Source organism: Antechinus flavipes, chromosome 3, assembly GCF_016432865.1.
Source record: "Antechinus flavipes isolate AdamAnt ecotype Samford, QLD, Australia chromosome 3, AdamAnt_v2, whole genome shotgun sequence".
Lineage (NCBI taxonomy): Eukaryota > Metazoa > Chordata > Mammalia > Dasyuromorphia > Dasyuridae > Antechinus > Antechinus flavipes.
Window position 1 is genome coordinate 74,434,399 of NC_067400.1, and position 19,514 is coordinate 74,453,912.

At 33.0% G+C, this 19,514-nt stretch overlaps 1 protein-coding gene across 1 annotated transcript in view; it reads right to left on the bottom strand.

Moving 5' to 3' along the window:
- The window catches only part of UNC80 (unc-80 homolog, NALCN channel complex subunit), a 228,787-nt gene that overhangs the window by 60,133 nt on the left and 149,140 nt on the right, over positions 1-19,514 (bottom strand). The window contains exons 33-42 of the mRNA XM_051983635.1: positions 17,225-17,356; positions 15,526-15,712; positions 14,590-14,718; positions 12,928-13,071; positions 10,932-11,032; positions 8,263-8,349; positions 6,386-6,569; positions 5,008-5,102; positions 3,194-3,283; positions 2,599-2,700 (exon numbers count right to left, since the gene is read on the bottom strand). Coding sequence (XP_051839595.1) covers positions 2,599-2,700; positions 3,194-3,283; positions 5,008-5,102; positions 6,386-6,569; positions 8,263-8,349; positions 10,932-11,032; positions 12,928-13,071; positions 14,590-14,718; positions 15,526-15,712; positions 17,225-17,356 — 1,251 coding nt within the window. The remainder of the gene's footprint in view (positions 1-2,598; positions 2,701-3,193; positions 3,284-5,007; positions 5,103-6,385; positions 6,570-8,262; positions 8,350-10,931; positions 11,033-12,927; positions 13,072-14,589; positions 14,719-15,525; positions 15,713-17,224; positions 17,357-19,514) is intronic.

The window sequence follows — 19,514 nt, forward strand, 5'->3', positions numbered from 1 at the left end:
ACAATGAAAATAATTCGGAGGCCCTTTTATTTCTCTTCCTCAATCCATCCTATTTTTAGGACCTGGGTTGCAGATTTAACTTTATCTTTTGAAATTCACTTTGGAGGAACAAGCAGAAAAAGCTGAGAATTTATTGATTTATGTGTATAAAGTGAAGGTTTTTAAAAAAGCATATTATCAAAAATGGCAGAATTTTGACATACCATTTTGAGTTATTAAAATTTTTTATTAGTATTTTTTCTAACACAGAGTGTCCCAAAAATCTGTGTGAAGTCTTAAGCTATTGAAACTTTAGCTGGGACTAAACTTCAGGCCCCTTGATTTTAAGTTCTTTGGTCCTTCTTTGTCTCACCACCCTGCCTTTTTTTCTTTTTCACCTAGTTGATCTATAGCATTGGACTGGCTTTTCTTGTTCAGAGTTATATGTACTTGTGCTTTGTGGGGAAAAAAAGCTATTACAATCCAAATTTAGAAAGTAGATAAATTGAGGGAAATGGAGTTATTAGAACTATTTAAACTATTAAAGCTTAAATTGCCCTAACAATTTTGAAACATCCTATTTACCACCCTTTCCCATAGAACCAACTTCTATAATAAAATATACAAAAAGAGAAAGAAAAAACACAGTTCAACAAAATCAGGACATGAAACAAACATGACAACTTATCAAAGTGGCACGTTGGGTTAGGTTTAAAAATAAAGAGAGAGATTTCCCCCTTTTCCTTTTCTCCTCTCCCTCTTCTCTCTTCAACTTTTCCTTCTCCCCACAATAGCCTATTTTTAGTTTAGTCTTCTGGTTATTTTGGTTTTTTTTCCTCTTTCTTTTTCTGGTAAAAAATTATTTAAAACCTTGCTTTCATCGTGAAGACTTTTGGATCTTGTCATTTTGCTATTGGAAACAGGGACTATAATGACAGTTTTACTAAAAAATTTTTTTTCCAGAGTTACTGATTAAAAATCTTGGAAATTTTTTTGTATTTTTAAAGAACAGATACAAGATACAAAACAATACTTAAATATACACATACATATATGGATGATCTTTTATTTTTCATTTTCAGAAACAGATTATGTAAATTAATGACAACAATAATTTGAGAGTGACAATTTCATGCAAGTCTCACCGAAACCGCCCTTAAAGTTAGCCTATATTTGATGCTCTGGCTTGGATTTAACTAATTTGTCATTTATATGCATAGGATGACCAAAGTGATTTAAAAAATTAAAAATATTTTGAACACAACTTTTATTAATGCTAAATCAGTATGAAACCTAGGGGATTTAATTTGAGTTTTATAATTTAATGATATAATCCAGCTATCAAAACAAGATAGTATTGATGCTTAAGTATCTGATTTTAATAATTTTATTAAAATAAATTTTGGTTCATTGTTAGACATACAAAATGGTTGTATTATCAGAGTATTACATTTTGCTTCTAAATGAAGTCTGATTTAGGATTAATTATGTTTACTATGTTTTTCTCTGCAAATATACTCCAAGAGCTGAAAAAGCTTAATATAGATGATGAAATTGAGAACCAGAGAAAAGAAATGATTTTTGACCAGATCACACAGCTTGTCAGTGGCAAGAATGGGACTAAAATTAAGGTTTGCATATTCCAAATCCATTGCTACTTTTCCAGTTCACCATCCTGTCTTTCTTTCTTTCTTTTTTTATTTATGGTTGATCTACTGCAGATCAGTTAGGGGACTATTTTAAAAAAATCACTGAAAGCCAACCTTATTGGGCTGCTTTTAGTGCTTTTCAATATGATATATATATTTATTTTTATATATATATATATACCTAATATATTTAAAAGGTCAAATCATAAATAAATTAGAAAAATAAAATTATACTTTGAACATAAAGACAGGAAAAGAGTTCATTATAAAACAAGGATTAAAGAAGTTAACACAAGATAAAATGAATTATTTTAATTATATTAAACTAAAAAATTTTCACATATAAAAAAACCCAATGCAGCAAGTAAGATTAAAAGGAAAACAATTAAATGGAAAAATGATCTGCAATGCCTTTCTCTGATAAAGGTTTCTTTTCCAAGATATATAAGGAACTGATTCAATTTACAAGAATAAGGGTCATTTTCCAATTGATAAATGGTGAAAGGATATTACCACACAGTTTTCATGTTCAGTTTTTTGTTTTTTTTTTCCGTTGTGTTTGCCTTTGTGATCTCATTTAGATTTTTCTTGGAAAAGATACTGGAGTGGTTTGTCATTTGATAGATGAGGAAACTCAGGTTTAAGTGACTTGCCTAAAGTCACATAGCTAGTAAGTATCTGAATCTAGATTTGAACTTAGGGCTATTAATCTTTCTGACTCAAGGTCCAGCCATCTGGAAAATAATCTAAATCAGGAATAGAGAAATTCAAATTAAAATAACTTTAAAGTACCTTAAAGCTATAATATATGTATATATATATTTATATGCATGTGTATGCTTTATATGTAATTCCATATGTACAAACATACATATATATACACACATATAAATGCTTAATGTAACTTCCTATAAAAAATCAAAATAGGTAACAAATTTTATGTTTAAAATATAGAAGAATACCATAATACCTGTTTTTGAATAAGCTCTTGGCCTTTTTCTGGATGCATGTGTACAAGATTCAGCTGAGGTGATACAGACCTCCGGAAAGGATAAATGTCACGCACATAGGTCTGTAATGGGAGCATATAAAAAGAAAAAATAAAAAGTTTCAAAAGGTTATACTTTTTTATATTAAGGAGAAAGGGAAACTGAAGGTTAGGCAAACAAAAAGCACATTTCTTTGCCTTCCTGTTTCTTGGATTTTTCTTGTACCAAATGAGCCAAAATAACTCAGGTAGAATAACCTGGGTCAACTTTTCCAGGTCACTAAGGAAATATGTTAAAAGCAGAAATACCCAAAGAGGTGGATAATTCACTAAGTGATTCTCTCCAAAGAGGATATCCACTTCATTCATATGTTAGTCATCTCCCTGTGGCTTTCCTCCCAGCCACTAGTTGGAACCATTTAAGTTTAATGGTTTAAGAAAGTGAATTAAGAATTTCACAGGAAATAAAAACTTACACAAGTTAATATTTGGTCCAGGTTTTTTTATCCCTTAGGTAAATAGGAGTTACAAAAATATGAGAAGCTTTAAATAGGAGCCTTTTAATAACTATCCATACCTTGTTATAGTGGATAAGGTTCCACCGTTTATCCATGAGAAAGTAGTGTGTTGATTGAGTTTCTGGTATGTTAAAAAACTCTAGACACTCCTAGAACAACAACAAAAAATTTTAGGCATTTTCTTACCTATTAATCTATATGCTGAGGATAATTATATATGGTAACATGTTATTTATCCTGTATGAAATAGCAATGAACTATTTCAAATAGATATTTTCCCAGGAAATTAAAGCTTATTTCTTTTAGTTACAAATATTTTTTAAAAATTATTTTAGGCACATTAAGAATGTATTCTGAGCTTTATGTGAGTGATTTCTATCAAAAAAGGGTTTATTAATTCTTTCCACTAGGTATTAAGATGTATCTGGTAGCAGTTTCAGATAATGTTGTTTTTTTTAAAAATTTATTCTGAGCTTTATGAGAGTGATTTCTTACTAGAGTACCAAAGAAAGGATCTGTTAATTCTTAAAAAAATTATTTCTGTGGGGAGTTTAGCATAGTGCCCAGCACTTGAAAAGCTTAGTGCAGTGCCTTGAAATCTTTCTAAAATATATGAGCTATTTCCCATCTCTATGTTTTAGTATTGTTTGTCCCTTAGGCTAAGAATGTTCTACCTCTTACTTTAGCCTCTTATAGCTGACATCCTTTAAAATAGCTCAAGTGACATTTTTTGTAGGATGCCTTCCCAGTCCCTCTAAGTGCTAAGTGACTGGTATTGTCATGTTCCTCCTATGTAAGATCCATAAGGGCTGGAACTATTTCAGTTTAGCATTGCCTATCACTTAGTAAGTGATTAGTAAATATTTGTTAATTGATTCACTAAACATAGTATACTAAATATAATGAGTATATGAGAGTATAATTAGGGGATTCATTTCTTCACCATAATCATGAATGGTAAAGGGATTTAATATAGAAGCTAAAGGAGTGTCAATCTTTCTACACACTGTTGAGTACTCACTGCTTTTCTCTCTGTTTTTTTTAATGGTTTCTGTCTCCTTCTATTGAATGCTAGCACATTTTAGTATTCATTATTATGTTTAGATATAGTTAATTGTTTGGATGAAGGACTGAAGGTGGCTTCATGATTCTCCAACAAAGTAAAATATATAAGCTTTATTTTCCCCTTAGCCAAGAGGGTTACCTATCCCTTGCCATTTTTGGATTCTATTTTATACCCCAATTGAGTTTTTCTTATATTAACTCCAGATAGGGACAATGAGTCAAAGACAGAAAAATGACCCTTTTGGGATCATTCCCCAGATCTGAACCCAGTCTATGAGCCAGTTATTTTGTTGGAGAGTCTGTGTTAAACATCTATGATTATACTTACTATATCTATATCTACAGTAATTAGTTATTTGTATGTTTCCTCTTAGTAGGATAAAAACTCATTGAGATCAGTACTTTTTATGTTTCTGTATTTGTATTTTCTGTATATTGAATAGAATCTCACATATAACAGTCATTTGAAAATGTTGATTTCAGTGGATTTAATCTGATGACCTTATTGTAATCAAGTGGTTATGTATTCATATTTTGATTTCTGGATGTACTGTTGCTGAGATATTTTTGTATTTAAGAGTGTGTATGAGTTGTAACATTTTAATTTAAATTTAAATATCAGCAAAAAGTCATATGTAAGGAAAACCAACGTGCATAGAACATTATAGTCTTTCTTCCCAAAGCAAGTGAATTTAGAGATTTGTGTAAAAGTAGCAAAGACAGCAAGGAATTTTAAATAGATTTTCACTGAGATAATTCATCCACATAAAGAGGAAATTATACACTTTTGTCAATAAGTCATTTCCACCTTCAAAAGAGCTTCAAATTGTGTGTCTTCATGTACAGGTAACTGGGTTGGGATATCGCATTCATTCTGCCCATGTACGACCAAAGTCTTGGTACCTAGGGAAAAATTTTCACAAGCTGTCACTTTCATAACAGAAATGGTACATTTCTTCCATATATATGCATAAGGTCAACAAAAGAATTCTAGTCAGTAATAGTAATCAGTTATTGAGAAAAGCTATTGTAATTTTTGGTACTTACCCTTTACTTTAAAGTTAATTCTTGAGACAAACAACCTATCCTTTAGCATATATAGAACTCTAAGAGCATAAAGAAATTGAAAAAATAATCAGACCTAAGCTCATCTAACAACCAAGAACTTGAAATACAATTCAAAATAGATTTATTCTCTTCTATTTGGTTCATGAAGTTATGCCCATGCATTTCCACTTTCTAATTGCTGATGTGTTTAATTTTTCCATAAATAAACTTGATTTAATTTTGAGATATGTTAAAAACTAAGTAGTGTCAATAACTAGAGATTACTTTGCAATTTATACTAATTTAACTGATTCTTTTCACTGATTAATACGCAGAATATTAGAAAGATATTTTATTTCTCTACTCCAATTTATACAGGATCTCATAATCACTATATTATTATAAAAATTTTGTAGAATACTTCAGAAAACTAAGTCATTCATGATATTTTAAAATTCTAGAGCTTAGATCATTCTTCTCACTCTATTTTGTTTCTTTTTTTAAGGTTATTAATCTATCCTTTTTTCATTGAGCAGTTACTTGTGGAGACTACAATTCTGTGGGACCCCTGCCATGACTACTATACTTTACTCCTTTAATGTCAAAATTTCAATCAGAAAACCATTCAAATTCATCAGGCCACCCTGTGATAGACCTTTTAAATATACAAAATTGGAAAGTACTCAAGGACTGATTCACATGGATCTTAGTTTTCACATCTCCATTTTAATCTGGCAACTGCTGATTTTTAAGACATCATTTTATTCTCAGACTATATTAAACAAGAATTCTTCAATGCACTGGATTCCAAAAGGATAGGACTCAGATTGGTTTTGCATGAAAGGAGCTCTCTGAGTTTCCAATTTTATGGTTAATGAAACTGTTCTTTAAATAGATTTGATGTAGTCTTAAATATATACATATATTTACATATACACATTTATACATATATAAACATACATATATCAATTAATGCAACATGATATTTGTTTGCATGTTGTCTCCCTTATTAGAGTGCAAGCTGAAGGCAGGCACTGTTTTTTTGCCTCTATATATTCCCAGTTGCCTGAAAAATACTTGGTGTTTAATAGGTGTTAATTAATCAATCAATTAATTAATTAATTGACTGATTGGCTTACCTGGCATGGAGGCTGTGACCAAGAGCTTTACTTCACACTGCTCCTTTTTCATTGTCTGCTTGAGGTCTTTGAAGAAGAGACCTTCCACATACCCTACTACTTCCCAAAGGAAAGTCAAAGTGGCAGAAATGGCATCCATTCCCCATTCACAGGGTGTGCGTACAAAATACATGATTAATCCTACCTGGAAAACATAGAATACAAAGAGTTTATGTGATCATGATGGATCTTCTGGAAACTATCAAATGGCTTCATGGGTGTGGGTAGTCCCCCAACCACACGTAATGATTGTGATTATGGTTTAAAAAATTATACAAGTCTGTATCCATCCAAGCCATGAGTCTCTGATTTTCCTCCACTTTCTATTAATTATGATCTCATTGGTAAAAACAATACCAGGAAAACCAAAATCTTGAGCTGAAAATTTATGCCCATAGAAGCTAGATCTATTAGCTGATTGACTACAGATTATGTTAAAATTTCTTCAGCCCTTCAAAATAAAACAACTCTCTATTTATGCATCTTTCAAACTGTTTGAAGACTTCATCTAGAAGATTGCATGATGGTACTCTAGGGATTTGATAACTGGGAAACTCATCCTAAAACCAAGCAATACTTTTCGATGTAACAATGAAAGAGAAAATCATTCAGTCAAGAGTAGAACCTCCTATTTTCACATCACATCAAGATTATTTAAAATTCTGCTGATATATATTTTGTGTATCATATTTGCCTTAGATACCATCAACACAGTGGGTGTTTAATAAATTCTTGTTAAATTGACTTGCATTTCAGATTGTGTCTATCTGCCTATCCTTGGAGCAATTCTAATTGATGGAGTCAAAGAGTGGCTCCTAATGTCTACTTCTGTTTTTCCTATCCCCAAATTATTTCTTACCCTCTGACAAGATTGGGAGAAAATGATGGGGGAAAAAGGATAGTAGCAGTTTCTTTTATTCCCCAAAGAACACCAGCCTTGTCTCTCGAGTTTCCCCATACTAATTACTTCCATTTTTTTCTATAGGTTTTATAACCTTAGAGATCATCCAGTCCCATAACTTCACTTTATAGGAATGAGAAAACCCACTTGCCCAAGTTCATACAGCAACTAAAAATGGAGTTGTTGTTTTCAGTAGTGAGAACATAGCAACTAGACTATGGAGGGTTGTTGGTGATAGAGGAGGATAGGATCTATAAAAATAACATTTATTTAACATTGTCATCAAAATATCACACATTTCTATGTTATTTAAAGTTTCCAAATTGCTTTTCTCACCATAGGGGTGTAAAGATTATCACCACTGCAATTATCCAAGGTCATACCTGCATTTGGTATCCAACTCTGTCTGATGATCTCTCTTTATTATTTATCTTTCAAGTCAAATGAATTACAAAAGGAGATCTTCAATTACTTTAGGCATTATTTTCATATCACAAATTATAAAGTTGATTTGAGGGCCCACTTCCTGCTGCTTGACCCAAGTTCCTATTGTAAGGCTATACTTCCTTTCTTTGTTTACAAAGTAAAGTAATATATGTAATGCGCCTTAGCTACTAAGAATATTCCTAATTGTAAAATGCTGATAATACCTCTACCTTTGTTACCAGAAGTCATTGTTCACTTTCTTATGACCCATTCCTTCCACTTACTAATGAAAAAATGAGTAACAATGTGAAATATTGTAAATTTCCATGTAATTTATATTTTCAAAATCAATTCATGAATTTTCCCAAACAAAAAAAAAATTACAGAAGCCAAAGTAAGCCACTGTATTGATGCTGAATAGTGGAAGTACATATTTCTTTACTGCACCCAAATGTTGCTGCTTCCTAGTGGAAAATGGGCATTCCCATATTATTTTACTGAAGGAACTCACCAGGTAGTTAAACAGGATATGTGATGTCTGAGCTGGAAAGTCTCCAATATTCAGGAGAAGTTTTCTCAACATATACATTAATTCATCCTGAAAGACAGAAAATTGTTTACTATCTTTTTTTCAGCTACCAAGTTTTAAGAACTTAATTCTATGAAGAATTCAATGGAAAATTTTTCTTACTTTTGGCCTATGTTAAAATTTTATTTTCATCTAATGAATTCTCAAAAAATAATACTCACAATACTCACATTTGCATCGTGTGCTTTCATAAACATTCCTTGATATCAGTAGGAAAAATATAACACTCATTTTATAGGTGAGTAAACTGAAACTGAGAAATTAAGGATTTGTCCAATTGTATATAGCTAGTATCAGAAGTGGGTCTCCTGAATCCAATGCTATAATAGTACTACCTCTACTATAGACAGTCATGAAATAATGTTAGGTCTTCTACATAATTGATTCTTTTTCTAGGGACTAATTTATCTTAGCAACCAGAGATAAGTAGATTATTTATTTTAATACATAAAAATTAAATGAGACTATTTTTGCCACAAATTGGACTAGAACAATAAAATGTAGTCTAGTTAATTTACTACCATAATTAAGACACACTTCTTCTACTCATTTGAGTTAATTCTATAAACCTGACTTTGTTTTTTCATGGCCAAATAGAAAATCATATTCATTAAAGGTTACATAAAGATATGAGCCCATTGATACACAGTGCTTTCAGAAACCAAATGCATTCATCTAGGCACCATTATTGCAGCCCATCAAAGAACAAACAACTTCTTATCAGTAATGTTGAACCCCATTGCTAAGAAGACTATCTTTCATTGCTTATCTCATGGGGTTGTTGAGAGGAAAATGCTTTGTAGACTTGAAAAAAAATTTTTTTTTATTGTTATCTTTGAATCCCCCAAAGCTCAGCAAGTGTCCTGCATAGACTAGTTACTTAATAAATGTTGGTTGAATTGAATTGAGATTTACAATAGATTATACAAAGCAGGTGTATTGGAAATTCTCAAAACTATTTTAATAAATGTGCCTAAGATTAAAACCATTTAGAATACAAATTAATATTTTTCTGGTGGTGCTTTATGATTGTTATGACTCATATGACCATCAATAGAAAAAGCAGTTAGGTGGAAGGGCAAGTTCTAGGGGGTAAGAAAAGATTAGCAATTTATTTTTTGACATGTCGAATTTAAAGTGCTGAGGAAAAATCTAGCCTACCCTATCTAGCTCTCTAGCAATTATTTGAAACTATGGACCCAGAGCTTCGAGAAGAGGTTTTAGATAGATTTGGGCATTTCTTGCAAAAAGGCAATAATTGAAGCCACTCTCAGCAAGAGTGAGAGTGTATAGATAGAAGTTGATGAAAGACAGAATCTTGGAGGAGATATATGCACCTCAAAAGAGTTATTGCACTTCCTTTGAGGAAGACACAGCAGCCTAGCAGCAGATGACAGCAACAGCTCAGTGAGGAATACAAAGCCTGGCAATAGAGGTCAGCAGCAACTAAATAGAGATGAACATCTAGGTCAGTGATTCTCAAGCTTTTTGTTCTCAGGACTCCTTTACTCTTAAAAATTACTCTTAAAAAGCTCCTCCCCCCAGGAAGTTTTATTTATGTAGGTTACATTTATCAATAGTTATATTAAAAATGAAAACATATTGTCATACATATAGATTTTTTTACGGATCCCTGGACCATACTTTGAGAACCATTATAGCAATTAATGTCAGTAGCAGCTCTGAGGAGCATCTGAGTCAGAGTAGAGTATTGGTGAAGCCTTCTTGTCAGAAGGGAGATGTCCTGGGATTGCTAAGAGACTGAACTGATAGAATCACAAAAAGTATTCTAGCTTGGATGCAACCCTGGGAGTATGAGTTATGTAAAGAACATTTCCTCTCCCATTGTCACTAGGGAAGCTAGTGAGAGATTATCTTCCTTTTCTTGGGATTTTTTTTTCTTGTTCTTTACATTGATATACCATTTAAATAAATGCCTTTTGCTCTGAATTTGTGTGCCATTTGGCTTGGTGTAGAATAAAAATATCATTAGGTACTTAGATTTATGGGGCTGGTTTTTGTTTAGAGTAAATAACAATCCCAATAGTACCATAAGTGGTGATATAACTTTCTTTTTTTTTTTTTAATTTTTATTTAATAATTACTTTATATTGACACTCGTTTCTGTTCCAATTTTTTTTCCCTCCCTCCCTCCACCCCCTCCCCTAGATGGCAAGCAGTCCTTTATATATTGGATATGTTGCAGTATATCCTAGATACAATATATGTTTGCAGAACCGAACAGTTCTCTTGTTGCATAGGGAGAATTGGATTCAGAAGGTATAAATAACCTGGGAAGAAAAACAAAAATGCAGATAGTTCACATTCGTTTCCCAGTGTTCTTTCTTTGGGTGTAGCTGCTTTTGTCCGTCATTTATCAATTGAAACTCAGGTCTCTTTGTCAAAGAAATCCCCTTCCATCAAAATATGTCCTCATACAATATCGTTGTCGAAGTGTATAATGATGTGATATAACTTTCAATGTAGTTTGTTGAGGTGAACCCCAGCTTATATTAATATCACTTGTGAACTTAGCTTAGTAAAAGTATTCCAATTTCCTTTTCTATAAAAATTGTAAGTAATTAATTTACCTGTCTGTTGCTTATGGTGAGTTTTTCTAAGAAATGTCGAAGGACTGTTGAAGGATCTTCAATTAGACAATTCCACAGGACCTGCTGGGCTACTGCACTCACTTTTAAAGAAAAAGAGTATTATCTAAGGGAGAAATCTGGAGATTGCTTGTTAAAATTATAAATACTGAACATTTTCTAAGACATCATGCCAATTTCTTTTTGCCTTTGAAAAGCTCTACAGAATAGTTACACCTCATTAAGTAGATATGCATATTCTGCATGGAGAATGTAGGTAATAGACTGCATGACTGCTTTTGTGAGGTATGGGTTATTTCTTTTGCATGTAAAATATTCAAAAACACATGTTTTATAGATTTTCATTAAATGTGTCATGGAGGTATTGTAGTAGAGTGGAGTGAATATTAGATTCTGAGTGAAGGAGACCAGGCTTCTGTTAAACCTTTAACCCTTATTAGTTGTGTGATTGAGGCAAGTCATTTAACTTTACTGAGTCTTGGTTTCCTTAAATGTAAAATAGGAATAATAATATCAGTAGAATCTAGGCTGGTTGTGAGGGAAAAACAAGATAAATTGCATTTTGCACTTTGCAAATATTAAAACACTATATGAATTAAGTACTCTCATTTTGGAAAATTATTAACAAATCAAATGAATACATTTATGTTAGGAAATAACTTTAATAAATGAAAATGAAAAAAAAATTGGGAAAAAGCAGTATGATTAAGTAAAAAGAGATCTAGACAAATGTAAACATGACTTCTAACTCTAACCAGCCCAGTCACAAATATTCCAGAGGAACATGAGATTGAGAATTCAGGATGAATCAGTACAAATCCATATCTACATTGCCCTGGGACAACAGCTCAACAAACACATTATGCTGATGGTGGAGCCAAGGCTAGGGGTATTACCTTAATTTATGATGGGAAACTCAAGTCTCTTTATGATTGACTTTCAAAGCTGTTAGAGTCCATAGGTCATTTTTATCTCTTCTAAGTTTTCTATTATTGTCACTCTGGATCATAACCTTGCCATCATCTTTTACTTTTTCACTCTCATTCACCTCACTTATCCAAGTTTTGTCATTTCTTTATCTATCACATTCCCTTCATTCATAAAATCATCAGCCTAGTTTATGCTCTCATTACCTCTTGCCTAGAAATTTGCAATAGCTTTTTACTTCACTTCCCTGACTCAAGTTTTTCCTCAATTGGATCTAGTTTCCACTCAGCTACAAAAGTGATTTTCTAAAGCATCTGACTAATGCTTTAGTCAGATCTGACTAAAACATCTAGCTTCCCTACCCCCCAAATAACTAAACACCTGTGGCTCCCTTTTACTCTAAAATCAACTATAAAGTTCCCTGCCTGGCAATGAAAGTTCTTTATAAGCTGATCCCTTCTTACTTTTTTCATCCTATTATACTTTTCTCACTTTCAGATGTTCTACAATTCAACTACAATGGCTTCTTTGCTGTTCTTGGAACCCAACCTTTCACAACCCCTCATCTTCATGGCCATACATGCAAAGGCGTAGGTTTGCTTCCTCCTTATCTTGACCTTTTGATTTACTTGGCTCCCTTCAAGATTCACTCAAATTACCCCTTCTATAGGAAGTCTTTCCTGGTCCTGTGAGTTGCTACTTCCTTCCTCTCTGAGATTATCTTCCATCTATTTTGTATGTATTATGTATGTTCCTAAATAATTATATTTCATCTCCTCAGTTACAATGTAAGTAGCTTGAGGAAATATTTTTGCCTTTCTTTAGCAAAGAAGCACTCTGCAAGTATTTACTTGGTAAATATTTACTCAATGATTATTGAGTATCTGGCTGAAGGTCAGAATAATCTCTTTTCTGCTGAAGAGCTGCACATGAAATCAAAAGCAAGCTCTAAAGGAAAAATAGAAATGATTTTTGCAAGGAAGAATGAAAATGTGATGAATTCTTGACATATTTTTCAAGCATCATAGTAATATAATTTTCCAAATTGTACCTGCTACACCATCTTCCCGAACCTCTCCATCTTCCATCAAATGAACAATGGGCAGTACTGCAGCACAGATGCATGCTGGAAATACTGCCTGAGGAGGCTGTGGCACATGGTGATTGGGGGTGTGCTCTGTAGTGTGTTCTTCATCTGAATGATGGAAAAAGAGACATTACATACACAAATACAGATACAACAAATACACAGTATATATATTTATAGTTTTAACTGTAGCCATATCTATGTCTATCCTGTTAAGATATTAGGAGACACTCTGATTTCCAGAACTAAGGCTCAGCAAGCAAGCTATGCTGTGAACTTGGCATTTCATCTCAGCCACAGCAAAATCTAGTTTCTAATCATGAAACTTTGCTATGAATCAAATTTATTACTGTTACCCTTCATTGCCAGGGCTACAGCTCACTGCACAAATCATCTCCTTGCCTCCTCCTCTCTGCCTTCTCCCTCCTCTTTAGGGCTCCAGCACTTGTATCCTTGTTTGCAAGGCATTTTCCTTATTTTGAAATTAAACTTCTGTTTGATTCCTGACTCTTGTTTCTGGATTGCTTTGCTCTGCTCTGGGTTAAAAATAGATTCTGGAATGGTTAACAATCTATATATACATATATCTATATATCTATAACCATATCTGTCTATATATCTAAATCTCTCTCTCTCTTTCTCTCTCTCTCTCTCCACACACACACACACACACACACACATCTGCCTAAGCACTATTTTATTATGAAAGTTCAACTAAGAAATCTAAAATATTGCTAATTGTTTTAAGCAGTGTAATTCTATGATAGCTTAAAGAACATTGATTATAACAATTTTCTTGTTTTAAAGATTTATGAAGAAGAAAAATTAACACACTACTTAGGAGTAAGAACTCTCTTTCAGAGACATTAAAACAGGGATGCATGAAAAAAATAATTTCAGAAACACTCCTAAGTGAGCAGAAGCCAGTTCATAGCAGTGGCTTGAAGAGAATGGGATCCAAAAAAAATTTCTCATAGCTTCAAAATTAATAACAACCATGTGTTTATTTTTTGAGGTTCATAATTCTGCCTTGTGTGGCCTGAGAAATCAGAGATGTGTAGTTACCCACTAAAATCTGTGTAGTATTATCTGGTTGAGTAAAGTGCCCAGGTACAGAAGCTCTGCTTAGTTTCTAGTGACCACATTACAAATCAGTTGTCATTTTACTGTAGCTCAGAATCCATAAATATAGACCATTATTTAGTTTTCCATTCATGGGATATAAAAGCTATACAAATTCTATCGACCTCTATCATAATAGAAATGTTACTAACTTTGGCTTAAAAAAATAAAACAATCTCAAAGCAGAATACCAGAGCAAATCCTATCCATCAAAATTTGGCATGGTAGTAAGATAATTAATTGCCCACAACAAAAGTGGGCACTCACTGTAGTAGAAGTATTGAGCCTTGTAATAATATTAAAAAAAATAAAATGGCTCCATTTGTATAGGGTGATTGTCAGTTTTAATGAAAAATCCTTGTATTTTATTATTTCTAGATTGCTAAGTGTCAAAAAATGTTCTTTAACTATGAAAATACAATAAAGAGAAGTGAAGGAGAAATATTTAATCCATGATTTTTGTGAAGAATAGTAAAATATAAGATATATTTCCAATAGGCTCACCTTCTGCACTGACAGCTGATCGCACTGACCAAACAGAGCCACGGCGAAAGGAATAATTTCTATGGGAAGTACTTGATGTGCAGGATGGACTGACAGAAAGACGTCGGGATGCCAGGTTAGTGACTTCTTCTACTGACAGAGAAACCAGAGAATGTAAAATTTGGTTTTCCAATAACATTAACATTATAGTAATGAGGATTGTTGTTTTCATAGTATCTTTTCTTTTCATAATACAAGTTGACTCAGTTTGTGCTTTTGGGAAAATGTGCACAGATGCACATATAAGCACATTGATCCATCCCACTGAAAGACAAGAACTCTGTGCAATATTACTGATCTTAAGAGTAATTTGGAAATTGTTTCTTTGGAGCTGTTTGCCAGACTGTTCCCCAGACTGTTCCCTAAATGTTATTCCAAGATGTCTTACATAATTGCGCTTGTAGGGACTCAAACTCCCAAATTCAAGGACACTCTTCTTCACTAGGAATTCTCTAAGCTCTGTTTGCTTCATGTGTACAGCAGTTATCCTTTCTGGGTTTACAAATACTCTGCATTGTTCACATAACTTGGTATATTATCATAAGAGTACCATTGAATGAGTTAACTAAGACTAGCTCTACAATGTTTCCATCAAACAATAGCATATGCTTTCCATTGCTCCTTGGAGGATTTGAAAATTTTACTTAATTGATTGATTTCTTCATCATGGATAGTATATTTTGTTTAAAATAGAACTATTGTGTTCTTAAAATTTCTTCTATTTCCCTTGAAATAGTGATATATGAGAAAGTAGAATGGAAGATTTGATTCTTTAGCTTTCTCCTTCATCTAAGTGGTCTGAAATGGTGAACATTTTTAATCAAGGCTTTTCCATCCCATGAATCACTATCTCTTCTCATAGTCTTGCTTGCACTTCTAACAGAAACTAAAACGCACCTTCTTCTTCCTGCTCTGAGTTGGGAGTGCAAGTGGGCTCATAACAAGCCTCTTGGGTGATTGGAATAGCAGTAATGAGGCTGGCTTCTCGACCAAGTCGCTTTTTTTCTTCCTCTTGCTGTAAATTCTTGAGGATATGCTCTGCTCTCTGATGGGACCGTGATACGGCTCGGGCAGAAAAAGATTTCTGAGGGTAAATGAAAACAGAAACAAATTTATGTTAAAGCTACTGATATAAGTCTTGAAAGGTAGATAAATAGCACATCTGGAATCAGAAAGATAAGGGTTTTAGCCTTGTGTCTTACATATACTATATAACCCACAGTAAGCCATTTAAATTCTCAATACCCTATACAGTTTTCTAAGACTATAAATTAAAGAACAATTGCCAATCTGTACTGGGAGATAGTTTCCTTAATTAGAGTTCCTTACATCAATGAATAATATGTTTGAAAACAGAAAAAACAAAGGAAAAAAATACTAGATCACAGTTTTATACAAAGGAATGAATGGTAGGCATCAAGTCCAAATGAACTACATAAACAAAAATAGCCATGCTTGAGAGAGTTCAAAGTGATGACTTCAGTTATCCCACATTTTTCTTTTAAGTACATTCCTAGGTTTTATATAACTAAATCTGTTTCACTTGGTATCATAAGATTTCAGAGCTCAATGTAACTTTTAACAGTCATTTAATACAATATTCTCACATTTTACAAAGGAGGAAACTGAGGGACCAGAATTAAGACCAGAGTCACAAAGCTTACCAGTAGGTAATTTAGCCTGGATTTGAACCAAGTCTTCTAACTCTATCCAGTATTTTTTCCAGAAGAGCTCTTTAGGAATGCTTGTGATTTTTTGACAGTATCTACCCTATTTTAAATTAAGGGCAATTATGTCTTTGATTACCTTCAAGATTTAGCTCAAATCTTACCTTCTTTATTAATTTTTTCCCTTGGAGATTACCCTCCATTTTTTTGTATATATCTTGTAGATGTCTATTTAAGAATGTTATCTTCATTAGAATGTGAGCTCCTTGAGGGCAGGGATTTTTTTTCGGGAGGGGATTTTCTTGCCATTATATTTTTAGCATTTAGAAACAGTGCATAGCATATTGTAAGAGCTTAATAAATAATTTTTGATCGATAGTCTTTTAAAGAGAATTTATTTTTAACAACCCTTGAAATCTTATTATAGGAAGAAAGAGTTCTCTTGACAAGAGGCACAATGCTATTGTATGACAGTCTCTGATGATATTTTTTCCTTTTTTATTGGACCTATGATTTCATTGTTATAGACTAAACTCCTAATGAACAAAAACATATTCCCTGTATTAATGCACAACATCACTTTCTCTGTGACCTAGATTCTTAGAGAATAGTCTGGGGCATGAGTCAGTCAATTAATAAACATTTATTAAGTACTTACTATGTGTTAGGCACTATGCTAAGCACTGGGGATAGAACGAAAATTAATAGTCCTTGTCCTCAAGGAGCTCACAATCTAATGGGGAAATCAACAAGAAAACAAACTGTTTAACTTTCAAACAGGGAAGTTAGGATGTAGAGATGAGGAAGAATATTCCAGCACAACCATAGAACAATCAACTTTGCATTAGGAAATCGAGCCAGACATCATATTGAAAATTTAAAAAGACATTTCTTAAAGTCTCTCTAAAACTAATTTATGTGTCACTTACCGACTGATCTTCATTAATTGGGTCCTGCACACTCCCACTACATTGTGGTACCCATGGGGGGTCAAACATGGGGACAGAAGGCATTCCCAGTACTGGTGAGGGCAGTGTGAAATTTATGCTAGGAGGAGGAATCTGTAAGGAAATAAAGAGATTCTCAAGTAGAAAGAGAAAAGATTGTAGGAAGAGATAATGTTTTAATGGCTGCTTCTAAGGATCCCAAATGGTAGTGAGGCTCTGGTAGTAGTTCCCAAGCTTCTTCAGGATTCTGATAACAAAAAATATATTTACACAGCATCACTGGACTTAGGAAAGGTATCAAGCGCCAACTCTGTCAACCTGCTCTATGATTTTAGATAAGACATTTATGTTCCCTGGAACCTAGTTGCCTCCTACAAATATAAAGTTGTTGGACTATGCATACATTTTTATAGTTTACAATATTACATATGTAATAAAAATATGTATATTTTTCGTCCTTAATCTCATTTTATCCTCCCTTCCCCTTTGAGATAGATAGAATCAACATCATCCCTACTTCATAGAAGAAAAAAACAGGTTAAAAATAATAATCTTTGCTTAAGGTCATGAAAAGTATGAATTTGAAACTCATGCTCAGGTTTTCTGACTCCAAATCCATTGTTATACTTACTGCATCATATTGCCACTGACCAAATGACCTCTAACTTAGGTCCTTTCTAACTCTCAGATGCTTTATTTCTTGTTCAGAGCCCTGGAAGGCTCCATCAACACAGCATTTAAAATACAACCCCATTTTAGAAAAGCCCTGTAAATTTGCAGATCAGTTATCCATATCTACATATACAACTCTCCTTTCTTTCTTCTGTCATATTAATTTTCATAAAGCATATTTCCGACCATATCCCTACCTAAACTCAATAAATTCCATTAGCTCTCTGGGATCAAATATCAATTCATCTCTTTGGCACCTAAAGCCCTTCACAAGCCCATCCTACCTTTTCCAGTACACATCACTCTCCTCCATTTATACCCAAACTGATCATCTTGCTATTTTTTCACATTCAGCATGCCATCTCCACCTTTGCTGTGAGCTGTCTTCCATGTCTAAAATGTATTCTTGCCTCACTTTTGTTTCTCAGTGTTCCTAGTTTTCTTCAAGGATCAGCTATTCTTTAAGAAGCTCTTCTACCTTTTATAACAGGGATGGGGAACATTTTTCTGCTAAGGATTATTTGGATATTTAAAACATCATCTATAGGTTATTCAAAATTATCAGCTTAAAAACTCAAACAGTGGGAGGTGGTTGTACCTGACTTTCAGCTCATTATTTCTGTGGTTGCCTTTGCAGGGCCAGACCAAATGATTTTGTAGGCTTTAAATGGCCTGCAGACATCCCTCACCCCTGTTTTATAACAAGTCCTTTCTGATTCCTTTAGTTGCTAGTGCTTTCTCCCACTAAATCACTTTTCCCCTAATGTCATATATGTTTCAGGACATAAATATATATTTATACACACATATACACACATATATACATACATATATGTGTGTGTGTGTGTGTGTGTATATATATATTACACCCACATCATATAATGAATGTCCTAAAAATCTTAGTACAATTTTAATATTTAACAGTTTAAAAGCTTTTGAAAATTTACTATATAGCTCAGAATTTACAGCCATGTTATACAGGGCTATGGTTTCTGATATAAAAAGACATTTGTCCAGATGAAATTAATTTCATTCTCCTTACTAGGACACAAGGAGATAATTTTGGCTATAACTGAGTATCACAGAGGGATTATAACCTTCTGGCTCTTTGTAATGGAAAACTGTAATTACAACTGTAAAATGACTATTGAGATACTAATGATAGGCACTGTGGTATGACAGAAAACATCATGGACCTGGAATGAGGAAGATCTACTGTGGTACTAGCTATAGTACTATTGACAAATCACCTAACCATATAATGTAAATTGTGAATACAAAATGGAATAAATAATTGTTGGATTACTGGGAAGACATTATGAGATAATATATAAGAAGGTGTTTTGCAATCTTTAAAGTGCTATATAAATATTGTTATTATTAATGAAAAAGCCTTATTTAGTAAAGCTCAATTTATAGCCCACTATTTTAGATTAGCAAGCATCAGAAAGTTTAAATTCTTAAGAATTATTCCATTAAATGTTTTGTATGACTTCATATATATAATGGGTATTTCTTGTTTCTTAATGAATAAGGGAAGGGATGGAAGGAGGGAGAGAATTTGTAACTGAAAGTAAAAATTAAAGAATTTGTAACTGAA